At 43.2% G+C, this 21801-nt stretch overlaps 1 protein-coding gene across 2 annotated transcripts; it reads left to right on the top strand.

Moving 5' to 3' along the window:
• The first annotated feature begins 140 nt into the window (after positions 1-140).
• Positions 141-17434, top strand: LOC139243038 (NEDD4-binding protein 2-like 1). Of its 2 annotated transcripts, none has more exons than XM_070870650.1 (5): positions 141-459; positions 10830-10957; positions 11065-11153; positions 11978-12054; positions 13868-16434. In XM_070870650.1, exons 1-5 carry the CDS (start codon positions 302-304, stop codon positions 13878-13880), a joined length of 465 nt encoding a protein of 154 aa, XP_070726751.1. In that variant the 5' UTR covers positions 141-301; the 3' UTR covers positions 13881-16434. The 2 variants fall into 2 exon arrangements, with proteins under 2 accessions (XP_070726751.1, XP_070726750.1); XM_070870649.1 differs by lacking the exon at positions 13868-16434 and adding an exon at positions 16442-17434 and having other exon boundaries at positions 151-459.
• Positions 17435-21801: the final 4367 nt, after the last annotated feature.

A 21801-nucleotide genomic window follows, 5' to 3' on the forward strand; every position in this document is an offset into this window, starting at 1 on the left:
GCTGGCTCCATATGCTCAAATGGATTTGTAATATGTAATAACCCTGCTCCCAGGCCCCTCCCAACATTTTCCTCTTGTTGATAGCGCCAGTCCCTGCATGTGCTGCAATTAGTCAAGAACGAGGCACCAGGAAGCGAGCAGCAACTGAAAAGCAGAAGTCAACCGGCGACACTTTTTTTTCCCCTGTAGAAAGCGTGACTTCTCATGTGACAACAGATGTGCGTCATTTCCTAAAGCAGGGAGTATCAATCCTGTGTCTAAACGTCTCTGAAGCGCTTGGTGCGGTGGGGCGTTTGGCGAAATGTCGGCGGAATTTTTGGCACAGTCCTTTCAGAACCTGAGCCTACAGCACTCCGGTCGCCAGCGTCCTGCCAAACCTTCCCGAGGTCACTTTCAGAAAAGAAAACGCCTCTATTTACTGAGAGGACTGCCAGGATCAGGCAAATCCACTTTGGCCAGGTTTGTTTTCAAACTGCTGCCGACTCCGATCTGCGCGATGCTGTCACTGCAGCTTTGTTATTGCAATTCCCACCATTTAAAAACAAATGATGATAATCCGCAAGTTCATGCAAGGGAATGAGCGTCAACATTAGTCACTTAGGAAATAGTGAATATTTTCCTGGCGGTCTGCACAGAATTTGGAGAAAACTAATTAGGAAAAAGTCACCAGAGAAATAAATGCTGATGTTCCCAGGTGGGCTGTGATGTGATCTAAAGATTTATATAACGAACTTTTAATGGTGTACAATTTTTTTTTAAATAAAAAATTATATGGTAGTCATATCCAACTTAAACTTCCATTGGTGGAGGCCTTTGTACACGAGAGAGTATACAGTATACTTGTACATCCCAAAGATGTCTACTTCCACCTCCAGTATTGCCACCTCAGCCCATCTGCCACTTGTTGGTTGCACTAGTTCTTGTTTGTGTTATCAGTGACTTCATACTCCAGCAATAAACGTGATCACAGGTTACATTTTAAAATATTTATTTGCAGTACTTGTAAGACTGCATTATTACTTTGACCTGGAGAACAGAAGTGTTGTGGTCTGAAGCTCCTCGGGTCCTAGGTCTGTTCTGCCAGACTCCACAACAACTCATATTTGCATAGCATCATTAACACAGCAAAACACATAGCTTCACAGGGATGTTATAAGCCAAAATTTGACCAAGCCACATAAGGAGATATTAGGACAAGTATCCAAAAGCTTGGACAGGGGTAGGTTTTAAGGAGCGTCTTAAAGAAGGAGAGAGAGGGAATTCCAGAGTTTAGGGCTTGGACAGCTGAATGCACGACTGACAATGGAAGAGCGAAGGAAATCGGTGGGCACAAGATGACGGAATTGAAGGAACACAAAGTTCTCGGAGGGTTGAAGAGACTTGCATTTATTTCGCGCTCTTCACAACCTAGGGACGTCCCAAAGCGCTTTACAGCCAATGAGCTACTTCTGAAATGTAGTCTGTTATAATATAGGAAACATGGCAGCCAATTTGTGCACAGCAAGTTCCCACAAACAGCAATGTGATAATGACCAGATAATCTCCCCTTCTCACTGCACCTTCCCGTGCAAGCACAAGAGATGCAATACCTGCTCTTTGACCACCTCGCTTTCTACCGTCCAGGGCTCCAAACACCCCTTCTAGGTGAAACAGCAATTTACTACTTGTACTTTCAATTTACTATACTGTATTCGCTACTCACGATGCAGTCTCCTCTACATTGGGGAGACCAAACGCAGATTGTGTGACCGCCTTGCGGAACACCTCCGTTCAATCTGTGAGCGTGACCCCGAGCTTCCGGTCGCCTGTCATTTTATCCACTCCACTCCCACTCTGACCTCTTTGTCCTCGGCCTCCTACCCTGTTCTAACAAAGCTCAACGTAAGCTCGAGGAAGAGCACCTCATCTTTCGATTAGGTACTTTACAGCCTTCTGTAGTCAACATTGAATTGGGGTGTTTTCTTTGGAACTGAGGGGGGGACCTTATTGAGGTGTATAAAATTATGAGGGTTCTAGATAGTGGATAGGAAGGACCTATTTCCCTTAGCAGAGGGGGGACCTTATTGAGGTGTATAAAATTATGAGGGTTCTAGATAGAATGGATAGGAAGGACCTATTTCCCTTAGCAGAGGGGTCAACAACCAGGGGGCATAGATTTAAAGTAATTGGTAGGAGGTTTAGAGGGGATTTGAGGGGCAACTTTTTCACCCAGAGGGTGGTGGGGATCTGGAACTCTCTGCCTGAAAGGGTGGTAGATGCAGAAACCCTCACTATATTTAAAAAGTACTTAGATATGCACTCGAAGTGCAGTAACCTACAAGGCTATGGACCAAGAGCTGGAAAGTGGGATTAGGCTGGATAGCTCTTTGTTGGCCGGTGCGGACTCAATGGGCCGAAATAGTCTCATTCCGTGTTGTAAATTTCTATGATATGACAATTTCAGATCATAACCTCTGGCCCATTTTTTCAGATGGCAGCTGTTAATGAATCTGCTATTCCAATTTACACCACTTCTACACCCATATTTTGTTCTTTACTTGTCTGATTACTATCTCCTTTTGCCTTGCACAATAATACCGTTTGTCATTTATACTCTCCTGCCTTTCAACCGAGCACAGATCTTCATTTTTGTTCTTCCCTCTCCTCACCGCTTTTCCTGTACATGTTTAAAATCTGTTCTCTCTCTCAACTTTTTCCAGTTCTGATGCAAGGTCATTGACCTGAAACATTAACTCTATTTTTCTCTACAGTTGCTGCCTGACCTGCTGAGTATTTCCAGCATTGTCTGTTTTTAGACCAGAAAATCTGTTTGTGATGTTGATTGAGGGATAAATAGTGGCCAGGACACCGGGGATAACTCCCCTGCTCATCTTTGAAATAATGCCATGTGACCTTTTGCGTCCACCTGAGAGTGTAGAAGGGGCCTCGGTTTAACGTACCATCCGAAAGACGGCACCACAAATCTTGCAGCGATCCCTCAGTCCTGTATTAGACTGATAGCCTAGATTTTTGTGTTCAAGTCTCTGAAGTGGGACCTGAAACCACAATCTTCTTGATTCAGAAGAGAGTCCTACCAACTGAGCCATGGCTGACACTCGGGCTGGAGGAGGTTACTCTCCTACTATGCTACCTGTCACACTCAACTTGTCTACTCTAATCAGTACCACACAACCATCTGGTTATCACACAAAGATATCATGTCATAAGTAAGGACTTTAGGTTGTTAGAAGGTTATCAGATACATAGATATTCCAGTCTTAACAAAGCTAACCTGATAGAGTAGCGGTTTTACTAGTACAAGGATTTTAGTAATATTTACATTCCCCGCAAAATGCACAGCAGTACAGTACATACTGGCCAGTTTAACGGAATCTCACTGGCCTATAGTAATTTTCTATTGTAGCAAAATGGTAGCATGTCAAGACTGGCAGAATTTACAACGTTACACAGCAGTACAAGATTTGTGACATATACATTGTGGGGAAATTGAGGTCGGAGGCTTCCTTTGTATGAAAGCCTCCAACCTGAAAAAAATTACGAAAGTACCTGGTGGTCCCGGAGGAACATAGGATTCTGGTCAGAGTCCTAGATTCGTTGCGCAGCGCACAGGGCGATGTCTTTCATGTACATACATGTTGGAGACACGTGGGCCTGGATCACCAATGCAGTATTCTCACTGATAAAAATGGGAGCTTTGTTTGAATGGGCTCCCATTACTGTCAATGAGAAAAAAAACCCCTAAAAAACCGAAACACAGCATAATAAATAAATAAAACACCTCACATATTTAAAATTAAATGTTTTAGAAAAAAAAATTGGGATTTTTTAAATGTGTTTCAATAGGGTTAAAAATAAACTTGCCTTAATGGACAGGGTTTTTAATATAAAAATGAGTGTTTAAATGTATTTTTTATATGCGCCTGCTTTTACCAGGCATAAAAGTTTGAAGGACATGAGTTGGGCAAATAGCCTAATCTCTCCCGCGCTGATGTCCTTCTCCCGGGGATGCAGAGGATCTATACGGAGAAATTTTAACAGATCGGAAAAGCCGGTTCTTGGCGCGTGCACATCGCGCGTCAAGAATTGGCTTTTGTGAGGCCTCGCCAGGTCCATGCGCACTTCGTTCATCCACAATAATTCATGGTCACATCATTCTGGTTAGCCACAGGGCCTATGCAATACGCTGAAACTCTCATCCGTGCCTTTGTTATGTCCAAACTCAACCATACTCTCTTGGCCAGCCTCATTCTCCATCCTCCGTAAACTTCAGCTCATCCAAAACTCTGCTGCCCATATTGCATCCTGCACTAAGTCCCAGTCCTCCATCACCCTGTCCTTGTTGACCTACATTAAATTTTAAATTCTCATTGTTTTTAAACCACTTCATGGCCTTGCCTCTCCCTATCTCTGCAGCCTCCTCCAGCCCGAACACTCCGTTCCTCTCACTGGCCTTTCCTCCATCACCTTTCCCTTTCATCATCATCATCATAGGCAGTCCCTCGAAACGAGGATGACTTGCTTCCACGCCAAAAAAGGATGAGTTCACAGGTGTTTCAATGAAGAATCTAATATTCCAGGCCCTGAACTACATAGTGTAGGGTGGAAGATGCCTGTGCGTGGATTTTTTTAACGTGTGGTGCTTGGTCCAGTGGCAAGGATTAACCAAGACGACTGGAGACCTGCCCTGCTGCACGGGCCTAGTGCACACACATATCACAATGTGGGCTGGACTGTTCTGCCCCTGGGCCCTTGCCTCTTCTTTACCCCACTATTGGCAGCTGTGTCTTCAGTGATCTAGGCCCCACACTCTGGAATTCCTGCCCTAAAGCCCTCCACTCTGCTCCTTTAAGGTCCACATCCCTCTCCTCCACTAAGGCCCTCCTTAAAGCTCACCTCTTTGATCAAGTTTTGGGTTGCCCATGCCTAATATTGCCTTCTTGGTCTTTGTGTCCATTTTTGTCTGATTACGCCTCTGGAAGTATCGTGGGAAGTTTTTCTATGTTACAGGTGCTCTATAAGTGCAAATAGTTGAGATAGAAAAGCATTATGTTTGAGATTAAACATAGATGGACTCAGATCTAGCACAGATAGATTTAGCACAGATAGATTCAGCACAGATTAAAAGCGAGAGTAAATTTATATTTTCACGGGTGTGATTGAGAGTTTATAGCTAACTGATTAGGGGGTGATGAGGGTGAAGGAGGTAATGGAAAGAGTGAGATTGTGGGTGGTAATACAACATGGATCTTACACATTCAGTCTCCTCGATAGTGAAGAAAACACACCCAAAGTTTGCATCTGTTCCAGGACTGTGATTAATGTGCAACATCTGGCAGAATTCGTATGCAGGTGTTTGCCAACCAGAGGTATTCCACAGTTTGTCACCAAATGCATGAATAAATTAATTTAAAAAACTCCCGTCCCACAAATAATCAATATAAAAGCTCTATTCTGTAAAGTGCTCAATGCAACACCACCTCCACTTTCTCTGGAGCCTTTTTGTCTGAGCTCTGACATTAGTAATTTCAGACTTCAGCCTTTACACCAGTGGGTGCTGGGGATGAGGGGAGGTGCGTTGATGTTTCGGCTAAGTCCCTTTGTCAGAATGCACATAGTGGAATCTGGTTTGCCTGTTTATTTTTCACTGTGGGATTGGCCGACATGTGTTTCCAGCATTTTCTGTTTCTATTTCAGAACCCCTGCATCTGCAAGTTGTTTTCTTTTTTTAAACAAGGTTTCATTTTAACATCTCAACAGAAAGACAGCACCGCCAACAATGCAGCACTTCGTTGGTACTGCACTGAAGTGGCAACCTAAGTGCTCAAGTCCTGAAGTGAGTCATGAAGCTATGACTGACTCAGAGGTGAGGGTGCTACACTGAGCCAACCTGACACGCAAGGATAGAACTGGCAATGATTTTGGCCGAGGATTTTAGAGGGAGAAGCTCCACTGTGAGGGAGAATTTGGTGATCTGGCATTGGAGCCAACAAATTGAGCAGTGCAAACTGGAGGCGAACTAACAAGGAAAACAGTGCCAACAAAAGGTAGAAGAAAAGTAGTAGCAACAACATCAATTAACATGGTAGAACAAGACCTGCCAAGTGAGGGTGCAGTGAATTTGGCCCATGTTCAATATATAATAACTTTATCAAATCTAGCATTATTCAAAATTGTAAGGAAGGGAACTACATGGATACATTCTGAAAAGCGTCTAAAATGTTAGAAACCTATCATGGCTGGGGTAAGAAATGTGGGTGAAAAGGCTGACAGAAGGATAATGAGGGACAGCCAGCACAAATTTGTTAATGGCAAAGTGTGTCTGACTAACCTGATTGAGTTCTTTGATGAAGGTAGTGCAGTAGATGTATATATGGACTTTGAAAAAGTACCACATTACAGACTTATTCAGAAAACAGAGGTACATGGTATTAAAGGGACACTGGGACCTTGGGTATGTAATTGGCTAAGGGACAGGAGGCAGAGAGCACTGGTGAACGGATGTTTATCCTTACTGGAGAGAAGTGTGCAGTGGGGAGCTCCAGAGGTCGGTATTAGGGCCATTGCTTTTCTTGTTATAAATAAATGACCTGGACTTGTGTATAGGGAGCGCAATTTTGAAGTTTGTGGATGATATAAAACTTAGCAACATCGTAAATAGTAAGCAGGACAGCAGCAGACTTCAGGAGGATATAGACAGGCTGGTACAATGGACAAACATGGCACATGCAATTTAATGTGGATGAGTGTGAAATGATGCACTTTGGGAGGAGCAACATGGAAAAACAATATAATTTAAATACAGGTCGAACCTCTTCAGTCCAGTATTCTTTGGTCCGGCAACCTCCCTGATCCGGCATCATTCCCGGCAGGCTGGGAGGCTGGCTGCTTCTCCTCTCCCCGCCGCCTCCGTTGCTCCCTCCGAGGTCAGGGCAGCCCGCTGTGTCCTGGGGCTAGCTGCTGTCCTGCCATCTCCGGCACACTCCTCCAGCTCCCCCCCTCCCCGCCCTGGTCGTGTTGGTACGGAGAGGGAGCGAGGCGCAGCAGCCGACTGAGATGCCAAAGCTGGGCCCGAAATATTGTGCAGTAGACTTCTGCGCAGCGCATGCCGGGTGGTTGCGCAGTATTTCGGGCCCAGCTTCGGCGCCTCGCTCCCTCTCTGACCCGACCGGGGAGGGGGTTGCTGGGGGCAGCAGGGAGTGGGAGAGCAGATGGCCCCAGGACACAGCATGCCGGCCCAACCTGGGGGGGAGCACCGGCGGCAGCGGGGAGAGGAGGTGCAGCCAGCCCCAGGTCAGCAGTGCCTGCTAAGTCTGGGGGTTGGCGTGACCTCCTGTGGGTCCGGCAAATTCTCTTGTCCGGCACAGGTTAGGTCCCGATGGTGCCGGATTAGAGAGGTTCAATCTGTAGTACTGTTTTCAGTGGGGTGCAAGTGCAGTGGGACTTGGGGGGCATATTCACAAATCTTTGAAGGTGACAGGGCAAGTTGAGAAGCTGGTTAAGAAAGCGTACTTAGCTTTATCAATAGAGGCTTTGAATGCAACAACAAGGAAGTCATGCTAAACCTTTACAAATCGCTGGTTGGGCCTCAGCTGGAGTATTGTGTAGAGTTCTGGGCACCACACTTCAGGAAAGTTGTCAAAGCCATTGATGGGTTACAGAGGAGGTTTACCAGGGTGATACCAGCAATGAGGGACTTCAGTTATGTGAGAGATTGGAGAAGTTGAGATTGTTCTCCTTAAAGCAGTGTAGGTTAAGGAGAGACCTAATAAAGGTATTCAAAATTATGAGGGTTTTGATGGAGCAAGTAGGGAAAAACTGCTTCCTCTGGCGTGTGTCATTAACCAGAGGTCATAGATTTAAAATAATTGGCAAAAGAACGAGAGGGGAAATGAGGAGACATTGTTGAGATCTTGAAGGCACTACCTGAAAGGGGGTTTAATCAGATTCCATAGGAACTTTCAAAAGGCAGTTGGACATGTACTTGAAGAGGACTCATTTGCAGGGTTATGGGGCGAAAGCTGTGGTATGGGACTAAATTGGACAACGCTTTCAAAGAGCCGGCACAGGCATGATGGGCTGAATGGCCCTCTTCTGTGCTGTAAGATTTGATGATTCTAAGCAGCTCTTGTTGCTTTTGACCTTGTGCCAGAACCATACAGGTATAAACATGTTACTTAATGTACATGGCCACAATTATAGACAACTGACAGTTGAAATGAAAGACAATTGAAATCTGTAATTAGAGGGCAAGAATATAAACAACTTTCAGTGAATTGTGTGAGTCAGTAATGGACCTTTTTCTGAAAGTTATTCCAGATAATGTATGGGTATGATTGCTAGATCAGGTAACTGCAATCCTAAATCAGATGGCTGGGTATTATATAGCTTCAGGCCTTTGGTGAATGGACGGCAAGCAATGTTTCTCACACTGCTTAATTAGTGGGTGAGTCATCAAACCAGATGAATAGCTGACATCTCTAACATGAGCCTGGGATTTCACAGCCACATGGATCACAAAATGGTGCTTTATAAGGTATAATTATAACACCTTAAATTAGAATAAAGTAGGGCACAAAGCCACTGTACTTTGATCCAAGAAGGAGGCTGGGAAGACAGAGTGGTGCTGTGGGACCTGTGCAGCAATACCAGTTACGCAGAAGATGGTGAAATATATTCGGACTATCACCTTCACTGATCAGCAAATGGAAAACTTGCACGCATCAGGGTGTAGTCTGAATTTAGTACTTGTGTATCTGGTGTGAAATAGCCAGTCTGTAGAGGAAGAGTACTTACATTTTGGGACAATCATACTTTTTGCCAAAGTAATGCTACATTGTTCATTTTGGACAGATGAATGAGAAGTGGGGTTGTACTGACATTGCTGTAAAAAATAGTAAATAGCCTGTAAATAACCTGTGCATTTATTTAGAGCTGTGTAACTGCTAGAAAGCAAAATCATACCAACGAGGCATCAGTAAAAGTGGTTGTAGCAGATGTATTTAAAAAATGAGGCAAACAAAAAGCAGGAAACTATAGACCAGTTAGCCTAACATCTGTGGTTGGGAAAATGTTAGAGTCCATTATTAAAGAAGCAGTAGCAGGACATTTGAAAAAGCAAAATTCGGTCAGGCAGAGTCTGCATGGATTTATGAAGGGGAAGTCATGTTTGACAAATTTGCTAGAATTCTTTGAAGATGTAACAAACAGGGTGGATAAAGGGGAACCAGTGGATGTAGTGTATTTGGACTTCCAGAAGGCATTTGACAAGGTGCCACATAAAAGGTTACTGCACAAGATAAAAGATCACGGGGTTGGGGGTAATATATTAGCATGGATAGAGGATTGGCTAACTAACAGAGAACAGAGAGTCGGGATAAATGGTTCATTCTCGGGTTGGCAATCAGTAACCAGTGGGGTGCCGCAGGGATCAGTGCTGGAACCCCAACTATTTACAATCTATATTAAAGACTTGGAGGAAGGGACTGAGTGAAACGTAGCCAAGTTTGCCAACGAATCAAAGATGGGAGGAAAAGCAATGTGTGAGGAGGACACACAAAATTTGAAAAAGGACATAGATAGGCTAAGTGAGTGGGCAAAAATTTGGCAGATGGAGTATAATGTTGGAAAGTGTGAGATCATGCACTTTGGCAGAAAAAAAAATCAAAGAGCAAGTTATTATTTAAATGGAGAAAGATTGCAAAGTGCTGCAGTACAGCGGGACCTGGGGGTACTTGTGCATGAAACACAAAAGGTTAATTTGCAGATACAGCAAGTGATCAGGAAGGCCAATGGAATCTTGGCCTTTATTGCAAAGGGGATGGAGTATAAAAGCAGGGAAGTCTTGCTACAGTTATACAGGGTATTGGTGAGGCCACACCTGGAATACTGTGTGCAGTTTTGGTTTCTATATTTCCGAAAGGATATACATGTTTTGGAGGCAGTTCAGAGAAGGTTCACTAGGTTGATTCCAGAGATGAGGGAGTTGACTTGTGAGGAAAGGTTGAGTAGGTTGGGTCTCTACTCATTGGAATTCAGAAGAATGAGAGGTGATCTTATCGAAACGTATAAGATTATGAGGGAGCTTGACAAGGTGGACAAAGAGGATGTTTCCGCTGATAGGGGTCTAGAATTAGAGGGCATAATCTTTGAATAAGGGGCCGCCCCACTTAAAACTGAGATGAGGAGAAATTTTTTCTCTCAGAGGGTTGTGGATCTGTGGAATTCGCTGCCTCAGAATAAATTTAAGACAGACATAGACAGTTTCTTAAACAATAAGAGGTTATGGAGAGCAGGCAGGAAAGTGAACCTGAGTCCATGATCAGATCAGCCATGATCATATTAAATGGCGGAGCAGGCTCGAGGGGCCGTATGGCCTTCTCCTGCTCCTATTTCTTATGTAACCCAGACTTCCTCTTGGACCAAAATTCAGTTGTTTTGTCGCCCACCTTATTATAATTACAATACTTTCTAAAACACCACCTTGTGACTTATGTGGCTGTGTAATTCCTAATTTATACATGAGGTATTACCTGATTAGCAGGTTTGGTGAACTATCTACCATTTAAGCAGTGTGAAAAATGTGGCTTCCCATCTGTTCATCAAAGCCCAGGGCCATTGTGCAGAGTCAGGGACCTCCCCAGACTGAGCCAGGTGAGGGGGAAGACTGAACACATAAGGGACCAGCAGAAAGACTTTCCTAGTGATTCATTTGTGCAGAGCAATCATTTTTCATCTGTCTAATGTCACAAATCAATGTGGGAAGAGGATTTGCAATGTGGATTCTTCTAATTTCTCATTTATGCCCCCCACCCCCACCCTTATTCAATCAGGAATCTAAAATGTCAGTTTCGTGGTGCAGTGATATTGAGTACAGATGATTATTTCATCAGACAAGATGGTTCCTATTTATTTGAGAAGTACTTACTTGATGAAGCGCATGAATGGAACCATGAAAGAGGTGAATATTGAAATTCGTCTATTTTTGATTTTTTTAAAATTACATTTGAAAAACTTAAAATTTACTGTATTACATCTAATACATTTATATAATGCATCTACTTGCAGCGAAATCAGCAATGAGACAAGGGAAATCTCCAATTATTATCGACAATACCAACATTCAAGCATGGGAAATGAAACCATATGTGAATATGGTATGATCTAGATTTTCAACTAATTTCTTCAGTATGTAATATTGATTGATACACTATCTAACTAGGTTATTTGAAACAATTTTTTAAAAAATCAGGTTTTCAGTCCTTGATTTGCAGAATTCTGTGACAAGCTTTTCATTCTAGTTTCCTTTTTTCTGTATTTGTTAAAACCATTTTTATCTTCGTTTGTGGAAGTCTGATTTTTTTTAACTTCTGCATTGCATTTGTGTAAAGGGAGATGCCAGTGCTGTGCTCAATCATTTAATTGTTACACATCGCTACAATTAGAGCTGATCTTTTAACTGCTGGTTGTTTGTGTTTTAAAAATGTATTATTAAGAGGAATTTAGTATGATGGTTTGAGCAGCTTAAATTTAAAAATGCCTATAGACCATTTTCAAGACAATAAAATTTGATAAAAACAAAAGTCTATAACTTCAGAGAGGCAAAACAAAAATATCAGCTCCCCTGTAATTAAGAAATCTTAAATGGTCAATCCTTAAGATGACCATATGTTCTTCTAGAACTGTATTCAGACCATGAAGGCGGTAATCCAAAAATGTATTACACATTTCTTTTTTGCTCTATTAGTTATTTCCTGGTGGTATTCCACTGACAGGTATGTGCATTGTAGTTACAAAGGGCAAAAAAAAAGACTGAAATTACAATAAACTTATGTATGTACTTTCTCAAATTGATTTCCATCAATTTTCCAAGGATGACGAGGTAAAGAGTTTTGGATCTTAGATGGAAATACTGCTAAAATGAAGTATTAGACTAGCTCTCTAGATTTTAAAGTCGTGATTATTGTTTTGTCATCAACAGGCACAAGAGAATGGTTATGAAGTGAAGTTCAGAGAACCAGATACACCCTGGAAATTTGATATTAGAAAACTAACCAGGTTTAAATCTTTTAATCATGTCATGTGTGAGAATGACATTTGTATTGTGAAAATAGCTCAATAGTAGATTTTATAATGGAAACGGGAGAGAGCTGAAGGTAAGTTTAGTTAAGTTGTCTTTCATAGAACCCCGAACCTATGTTCTACATATAGAAATACATAGAAGTTAAAAAAACGGTAACAGGTCATTTAGCCCAACCAGTCCGTGTCAGCATTTACCCTCTTTACGAGCAAATAGTCCCTAATCGTGTTTATTTGTTGTTCCCATATGTCTTTATTCCCATTATCCTTCATCCATCTATCCAATCAAATCTTGAATAATGTCATAGGGCCAAATTACCCCGTGAGTTGTACCGTTTTTTTTGGTGTAACTTGATTTTTCTGGTGTATCTTTTTAATTGCAAATATGGCCATTTAATTTGCGCCAGTGTAAGTGAGTTAGTTAGGGTTTTGTTAGGTCAGTTTTTTTTTCAAAAGGGGGCGTTCCCAGCCACTTACACCATTTATGCCAATTTGGCCAGAAAAAAGTTGTACAAAACTAACTTAGGGCAGCGTATGTGTCCACTTTTGTCCGCACAGAAAGACCTTACTTACAGTTAAAGAATCGGCGCAAGTAACTACACTTAAAGCACCACCAAGCACCAAACAAAGCACAAAAAGTAATAAGTAATTAATTAACAAATAAAATAGAAGGAACCCTGTCCCTAAAGCTCCAAGACCAAAGTAATAAGCAATCAATAAATAAAAAATAAAAAAATAGAAGGAACCCCGCACCTAAAGCACCAAAATCAATCAGTAAATAAATAAAAAACAGAACTCCTACCTTAGGGAATGCAGCGGGCCACCGATGAGGGAGCCGATACAGCCAGGGCTAGGGACAGCGGGCTTCGGCCCCTCCCACACAGCCTGCAGCGTGTGTTTGCAGAAACGGCCTGCCAGGAGCTACTGCACATGTGCGCAGACTCTAGCGCGCATGTGCAGAGCTCCTGGCACTGTTTTCAGCGCCGGGACCTAGTTCCGCCCCCCTCTCTTCTGTGCCACGCCAGCTCCACAGACGGCCCGAGAATCGGCCATGATCACACGGATTTTTTTTGGCGCTGCTAATCTAAAATGTTGGCGGGGGGCTTGGAGGTGTGCCGAAAAAAACAGAGGGCCAAATTTGGGCCCATAGTTTCTGCCTCAACCACTAAGCCTGGAAGTGAATTCCACAGCCTCACAACTCAATGTAAACAAGTTTATCTCTTTTTCTAAACCTTTACATTTAATCTTGAATCTGTGTCTCTTGTTCTGAACTGCTGAAACCAGTCTGCTTCTAATTGTCCTGACCCTTTCATCCATAGTTTTAAGCACTTCTATAATATCGCCCGTATTTTGTTCTAACGAAGAAAGCTCCAATTTTTAAAGTCTATCTTTGTATTTTTTCATACCAGGCAGCATCTTAGTGAATCCTCAATTGGTTTCTAACCTCTATTTATTTATAGCATCCTGAAACTACAAGTGATTTCCTTTATTAATTGAACATACGTACCCTGTACTGTTGCAATTTCTTAAAAATAAAATCCCACTATGGCTTTACAGTCCTGTGTGCCAATTTCTTCTTCCACTGCACCTCAGCTAACTCACTCTTCATCTTTCTAAAATCTGCCCTAATCCAATCAGGTGTTCTAGTATTTGATACTGACTTTTTCACTTTCTGGTTGGACTTTAAACCTTATATCATGGTTACTACTCAGAAGATGCTCACCCATATTTAGCTTAACTACTTCATCTGCTTCGTTAACCAGATCTAACAATGTATCCATCCTTATACTAGAATTACAAAATAGCAATTTTACGATAAAGCCTAATACAAGTGGAGCGGCTATGCTGAGGATTAAGTGGGCTATGTTCTGGAGGTCGAAAAACATGATCCTGGTGATAAAAAGAATGTCAGGGTTGAACAAAATGTTGAGGTTCATCTGAGCGAGCAACTAAGATGGTTAATGGAATCGAAGTTTGTGGCAGAGGTAGAGTTAGGTGTTGTCGATGTAAGTATGAATGCTAACTATATGTTTGCACTAGTTGGGGGTCAAGAAAAAATCTTTCAGTCCATCAAAGCTCATAGTTCTAGTGCCCTTGTTATCCCTTCATACCATCCAATTATATTTAGCTTCAAAATTTGTATCTTTGCTTGCCTGACAAATTATTCCAAATACTATGAAGTAGGTTTAACAGTATTGTGCTCTGCACTAAATTAGTCATTCCACCATTAGTTTTTCCAGGGGAACAATACTCTTTTTAAGTCATTAAGTTTCAGGATTTTGTAATATTGGGGCCAAATTTCTGTTAACAGAGCAGGTCTAAGACAGCCGACTCCAAAAGTCACTGACTTCTTCCGAAGATACATTAGTGCCACATCTTTCATAGCACAATGTACCCAACCTATGCTAAAGGCCCTGTCCGTGCAATTTGGGATGGAGTCAATTTCCTTCAGTCAGTAGTCTTAGGCCTGCTCATTTAACAGAATTTTAGCGCTACCTGCTCAGAACCGCCAGCTGAAACACTGCAGTGGCACAATGCCACTCCAGAGGAGGCCTGAGAAGGAGCCAGTGAAAACAGCCATCCAGACCAATGGAGAGCACTGTCTGCAGGTAATCAATGCTAGCCAGGGTTTAGCACATGGCATCTTTCCCACCACTACTAGAAAATGGTTGACTGCAAAATATGGGGCGGAAATTCTGGCACAACTGGATTCCTTCCCATTTTCTGGCCCCAATTTAGTAGTTCCACTAGGTTTCTGCCCAGGGCCCGATTTGAATTTTGAACCCATTATTTTTAAATGTATTGTACTGATATTTTTCTATTTACTATAAAATATTTGAGCATGTCTGTCATAATACAGATATTACACTTTTCACAACCAAGTGCCAGCCCCTAGTCCATCCATGAATAATGGCAATCAGCAATTGATCTTCAAGTAATGATAAGCGTCTGCTGCCAACCTCCATTCTCTTCTAATTTTCAATTAATTGGAAAACTCTTTTAACCAGATTTCCTACGTTGTGCACATACAAATATTTCAGGTAAATTATTACATTGAATGCAAAAATTCATTTAGTTATTTGGGCTAGAATTTGCACTGCATCTCCACCCGGTTTCTTGGCGGTATTGGTCGGTTTGGGCGAAAACCAGGTCGACGAAAATGTCCATAAAGAGTTCCGTCGGTGGTTTCAAAATACCACTGGGGAGCGGACCGCCAAAAACTGCTATCACCCGAGTTTTGACTCAGCGGTGACCCATAGGTAAGTAGGAAAAAAAGTGCCCACGAGAAGCAGCGGGAGCTGGGCAGTAGGTAAGTAGCCCTGCAAAAAAAGTAAGTTAATGGGTTTTTAATAATTAGTTTTAAATTATTTTACAGTGATTAAGTTGAAAAGGGTCCTGAGAGTGTTTTCTGATTTTTTTTATTTAATGTTTTTTGGAAAAAAATATTTTGTGTTTTCCCCCCCTCCTGGGTCCAACCCACAGCTTCGGTCTAAATTTTAGTAATTACCGCCCAGTTTGTTTGAGAACCGCCCAATCGGCCCAAGATTGTGTTTTCTGCTGAGAATCGGGGTGTAAGGTCCATTTTTTTTCGCTGAGTGGAATTCTTTACTTTTTTTGTGGAATTTTTCACCTGCTGTCATTTTAAACACTTAGCGGTATTTTGGGCGACAATCCGGTGCTGGCAGATTTGTTGGGAATTCTAGCCCATATCTCTGTGTTTATAAATTGTTTAAGTTTCCCTGTTATGGATGCAAATGCAGTCGTTTCATGACAGCAATGAGGGAAATGACAAGTTAATCTGTTTTGAGGGATAAATGCTGACTGGACAAGAGCCTTCCATTGGATCTTGTAGTTTAGGAGTGGAGCTACACATAGGGCAGTCGCAGGCTATTCCAGGCTCCCTTCCCTAAAGGACATTAGTGAACCAATCATTAATTAACTAGTTGGATTTTTTTCCCCACCATAGCCAATTGTGAAACTGAATTCAATAAATCTGGTAATGACCATGAACACATTTATTGAATTCAGTTTCACAATTTGCTATGGTGGGATTTCAACTGTCACACTCTGGGTTGCTAGTCCAGCACCATGACCACTAGGATACTGTACCCACTTAACATCTTAAGATGGCACCCTTGACAAAGCAACGCTCCCTTGGTACTGCATGACAAGTAAAGACTAGATTATATGCTCATCCTGGACATGGGCTTGAATGCAGAGCTGAGTGTGCTTTCATTGAGACAAGTTGACACTTGTGGTTTTTGATATCATCTGAATATTAAGATAACTTAGTCATATAACAGTTATAAAATACAGTACTCTTTAATTATGTTTGATTTTATACACTTTTTTTGAATATGTGCAGAATAAATACTCATGGTGTCCCAAGAGAAACAATTGAACGAATGAAGGAACGGTATGAGAGGAATATCACCATTGACAAAGTGCTGCATGCAGAAAGGAGAGCCCGACATAACTGATGCCAAAGTTGCCAACAGGTTGCGTTCAGAAGAGGAACAGGAACTTTGGGAAGAGTTTGTACAAACTCAGTAAATGCAGGATTTAATACTAGTTGCACAAATCCAGGACTACTTGCCAAGATTGATCGATCCAACAAATTCAAATTTTAAACAGAATCAGACAAGTTGGTTTTATAGTAATGTTCTTTTTTAACTTAAGGAAAGGACATTTCAGCAAAGAAAGCAGAGGACTGTACCACTTAAGGTCTTTACTCACAAGTAAGAATGACAAGAGTGACTAACAGATTTTATTCCATAGTAAGTTTTTCAAATACAATAACTTTTTAAAGATGGTCACAGGCTACGGACCAGAAACTACTGTAACAAACCTTGGTGCTGTAAAATGTGCAGGTATTTCCATCAGTATTTATAGATCGGATGTTACACTGAGGATTTGTAATGGTAAAATGCTTTATTTCCAATTATTTTGTCTTTTAATTGCATTTTTAGTACTGGTTTAAATTGTACAATTTTATACTCCCAATTGCAGATGTGTAATTTAATACCTGTTGTCTACAATTATTTTTATTTCATTCTCAGAATGTGGGCATTGCTGGCATTTATTGCCCATGTCCAGTTGCCTTGAGAAGGTGGTGGTGAATCGTCTTCTTCAACTGTTGCAATTGTTATTCGACTGGAATTCATACACACACCAGATGGGGCGAGGATGGCAGGTTTCCTTCCCTAAAGGACATTAGTGAACCAGTTGGATTTTTATGACTAACCAATGTTTTTTTTAAATTTGTATTTTTTTTAATCACAAGATGTAAATAAGTTTTATATTATGAAAGCAGATTGGAACCAAAAATTGTAAGAATAAAATACTTTGTTGATTTTGACATGTCTCACTGGACACTAAGTGTATGAATATCCATTTTCACACTGTCAAGTTCATTCTAAAGAGAATTGGGTATGGAGTCCAGATACACCTGCAGAACTTCAGTCTTGTGCAAATGTAAAGATGTACAGCTCTGGGGTGGGGTTAATATGAAACCAGACTCATAAAGAATTCTTTGAAAATCTAATTTCAAATCTGCTGTTCCATAATTTGCGAGACAACTACATTTTGGCTAACTTTGTACAAAATTCCACAGCTGAGGCCCTGATTTTGCGGGGTGTAATGATGGTGAACTGTCAGAAGTCGCCATCATTACTCTTCTAAAATTGACCGTAACGTCAGGATTTACACATACGCATCTAAACGCAGAAATCCTGAAGTTGCGGTCAGCCATTCACTGCTCTGACACATCATCATCATAGGCAGTCCCTCAGAATCGAGGAAGACTTGCTTCCACTCCCGAAGTGAGTTCTGTGATGGCTGAACAGTCCAATACGAGAACCACAGACCCTGTCACAGGTGGGACAGGGGTCGAGGGAAGGGATCGGTGGGGCTGGTTTGCCGTGCGCTCCTTCCGCTGCCTGCGCTTGGCCTCTTCACGCTCTTCGCCCTCCCCTTTACACTTTCTCCACCTCAGGCGGTCTTCGGCCAGGGTCTCCCAGGTGTCAGTGGTGATGTCATACTTTACCAGGGAGGCTTTGAGGGTGTCCTTATAACGTTTCCGCTGTCCTCCTTTGGCTCGTTTTACCATGAAGGAGCTCCACATAAAGCATTTGCTTAGGGATTCTGATATCTGGCATGCGATCTATGTGGCCTCCCCAGCGAAGCTGATCGAGTGTGGTCAGTACTTCAATACTGGGGATGTTAGCCTGGTCAAGGACACTGATGTTGGTCCGCCTGTCCTCCCAGGGGAATTGCAGGATCATGCGGAGACATTGTTGGTGATATATCTCCAGTGACTTGAGGTGCCTTCTATACATCGTCCATGCCTCCGATTCATACAGGAGGGCGGGTATTACTACAGCCCTGTAGACGATGAGCTTGGTGGTAGATTTGAGGGCCTAGTCTTCAAACACTCTTTTCCTCAGACGGCTGAAGGCGATGTTGAATCTCCGCATCAATGTCTGCCTTTGTTGATAAGAGGCTCCCGAGATATGGGAAATGGTTCACGTTGTCGAGGACTATGCCGTGAATCTTGATGATTGGAGGGCAGTGCTGTGAGACGGTGACAGGCTGGTGGAGGACCTTTGTCTTACGGATGTTAAGCGTAAGGCCTCGACAACCTTCATAGGCCTCGGTGAATACATTGACTATATCCTGGAGTTCAGCCTCTGAATGTGCGCAGACGCAGGCGTCGTCCGCATATTGCGGCTCAACGACAGAGGTTGGGGTGATCTTGGACCTGGAGGCGACGTATGTTAAACAGCTTCCCATTGGTTCTGTAGTTTAGTTCCACTCCAGCGGGGAGCTTGTTGATTGTGAGGTGGAGCATGGTGGTGAGGAAGATTGAGAAGAGGGATGGAGCGATGACGCAGCCCTGTTTGACCCCGGTCTGGACGTGATTTGGGTCTGTAATGGATCCGTTGGTAAGGATCACAGCCTGCATGTCATCATGAAGCAGGCGAAGGATGTTGACAAACTTTTGGGGGCATCCGAAACAGTAGAGGATGCTCCATAGGCCCTCACGGTTGACAGTGTCAAAGGCCTTTGTAAGATCGAAAAAGGCCATGTATAAGGGCTGGCGCTGCTCACTGCATTTTTCCTGCAACTGTCGCGCTGCAAAGATCATGTCTGTTGTGCCCCGTAGGGGACGAAATCCACATTGTGATTCCGGCAGGAGCTCCTCGGCCACAGGGAGAAGTCGATTGAGGAGAACTCTAGCGACAACTTTCCCAGTGGCTGATAGTTGGGAGATTCCTCTGTAATTGTGGCAGTCGGACTTGTCCACTATTTAAAAAATGGTCAGAATCACTGCGTCTCTGAGATCTCCCGGCATGCTCTCCTCCCTCCAGATGAGAGAGATGAGATCATGTATCTCCGCCATACTTTAGCGCCTCAGCAGGCATTCCATCTGCACACGTAGCCTTGTTATTCTTCAGCTGTTTTATGACTTTGCCTACCTTGTGCAACGTTGGAGTTTCACTGAGTTGGTGGCAGGTCGCATGCTGCGGAATGGAGTCGAGAACACTCAAGTCAAAGGCAGAGTCTCGATTGAGGAGATCTTCAAAGTGCTCCTTCCATCGGGCCCTGACAGTTTTGGTGTCCTTGATGAGTGTTTCCCCATTCTTGGCCAGGAGTGGGGTGGGGCCTTGGGAGTTTGGACCGTAGGTGGCCTTGATTACAGTGAAGAATCCTCGCATATCGTGGCTTTCGGCCAGTTGTTGTATCTCCTGTGCTTTCTCCATCCATCAATTGTTCTTTAGGTCCCGGGTTTTTTGTTGGACCTGAGCCTTGAGATGTCTGTAATGTTGTTTTGAAGCTCCCGAATTGGGTTGTTGCTTGAGGCTCAGAAATGCTTTGCGCTTGCAATCTATTAGTTCTTTGATCTCCTGATCATTTTCATCAAACCAGTCCTGATGTTTTCTGGTTGAATGACCAAGTGTCTCGTCACAGGCACTGGTTATAGAGGCCTGGAGGGAAGACCAAGCGCTGTGGGCATTCAGCATCTCAGGGTCAAGGCACACCAGATTGGCTGTATAGGGCGCTCTTAGCTGGGTCTCTAAGTGCCCCAGCATTAACTTTTTTGCGGAACTGCTTCTACTGTCCCCTCTGCTTTGAGGCAATGTTAATGTTGATGATGGATCAGATTAGGCGGTGGTCCGTCCAGCAGTCGTCAGCTCCTGTCATGGTGCGGGTGATGCGCACATCCTTCCGATCCCTGGCTCGGATGATGGCATAGTCAAGCAGGTGCCAGTGTTTGGAGCGAGGGTGTTGCCACGAAGCCTTGTATTTGTCCCTCTGACAGAACAGGGTATTGGTGATGAGGAGTTCATGTTCTTGACAATTTTTCAGGAGTAGGGTACCACTGGAGTTGGCGTTCCCTACCCCCTCTCTACCAATCACGCCTCTCCAGAGGGCTGTGTCTTTGCTGACCCTGGCATTAAAATCACCCAGGAGGATCAATTTGTCGCCAGTGGGGACGCAGGACAAGGATGTCTCGTGGTTGGAGCAAAAGCCCTCTTTAGCCTCATCCGTTGCATCGAGTGTAGGGGCGTATGTACTGATGACTGTGGCGCATTGGTTCTGGGATAGGGTAATACGGAGAGTCATGAGGCGTTCGTTAACCCCACAGGGGGAGTCTTTGAGGCAGTCGACTAGCTCATTCTTGACGGCAAAGCTGACTCCATGAAGGCCTCTGGTTTCCCTTTCCAGAAGAAGGTGTAACCTCACCATGTTCCTTCAACTGGCCTTCCCCTGCCCGCCAGGTCTCGCTTAGGGCGGCGATGTCAATGTCAAAACGTCTGAGTTCCCGAACAACTATCGCGGTGCGCTGTTCCAGCCTGTTGCTTTAGGGATTGTCCATGAGGGTCCTGACCTTCCAGGTCCCGAACTTCATACTGACGAAGTGGAAGATGCCTGTGTGTGAGTTCTTTTAACGTGGGGTGGCCGCTGCACACCGGCACCACACGGGCTTAGCTGAACAAGGTCTTGGTCCAGTGGAAAGGGGGTCCAAGACAGCTGGAGACCAGGCACAGCTCTATAAGCCTAATTGCCTACGGCGAAGTGTTGGCCGCAAGCTTGGCGCCGAGTAACGCCATTGATGGTCGGTGGCCCGAGGCTTGGTTGGGGGGCAGGCATTAGGCAGGTGACTTCCAAAGTTATTTTAAAAGTTAAAAGTTGATAAAGATTCTCAATTTTTAAAAAAAGTTTCTAACAGTTGTTAAAAAGTAAAAGATTTGATTAATAATAGATATTTAAAAGCATTTCGATTAAGAGTCAAAACTGTGGAACTGCCCCCCCCCCCCCCCGCCCCGCCCATTGTGACTAGCCAGCAATCAGTGAAATCAATGGAACTGATGAAAACGAGCTTTTCTGTACTAATATCACTGTTAAATACCCCATTAAATGTTGACCCTTTTTGGAATAGGTGTAACTAGGATTTTGCCTGAGTATTGACTGCAAAACAATTGTTCCGGCCCTGAAAAACTAAGTATTATATTTGTGAAATGTCAAATTTCTCCATTTAAAAAAAAATTTATTTTTAAAAATTTGTTCATATTTCAGCTTCTACCTTAACCCCATGAGAATGTCCCAATCTTTATTTTTCTCTCTGCAACATTTTTTTTTAAAGTACAGATAATCAGTGCTTTTCAATTCCTGGTTTGCTGTCTGAGAATTCTTCGATGCGATTGGCTGCTTTGACAGCTT

This window comes from Pristiophorus japonicus, unplaced genomic scaffold (assembly GCF_044704955.1).
Source record: "Pristiophorus japonicus isolate sPriJap1 unplaced genomic scaffold, sPriJap1.hap1 HAP1_SCAFFOLD_1580, whole genome shotgun sequence".
Lineage (NCBI taxonomy): Eukaryota > Metazoa > Chordata > Chondrichthyes > Pristiophoridae > Pristiophorus > Pristiophorus japonicus.

What these genes read in the sequence shown, in the direction of transcription:
- LOC139243038 (XM_070870649.1), top strand. Translation starts at nt 302, where the DNA reads ATGTCGGCGGAATTTTTGGCACAGTCCTTTCAGAACCTGAGCCTACAG. An exon ending in GGCAAATCCACTTTGGCCAG is followed by an intron (nt 460 to 10,829) that starts GTTTGTTTTCAA and finishes TTATTCAATCAG; the next exon opens with GAATCTAAAATGTCAGTTTC. An exon ending in TGAAACCATATGTGAATATG is followed by an intron (nt 11,154 to 11,977) that starts GTATGATCTAGA and finishes TGTCATCAACAG; the next exon opens with GCACAAGAGAATGGTTATGA.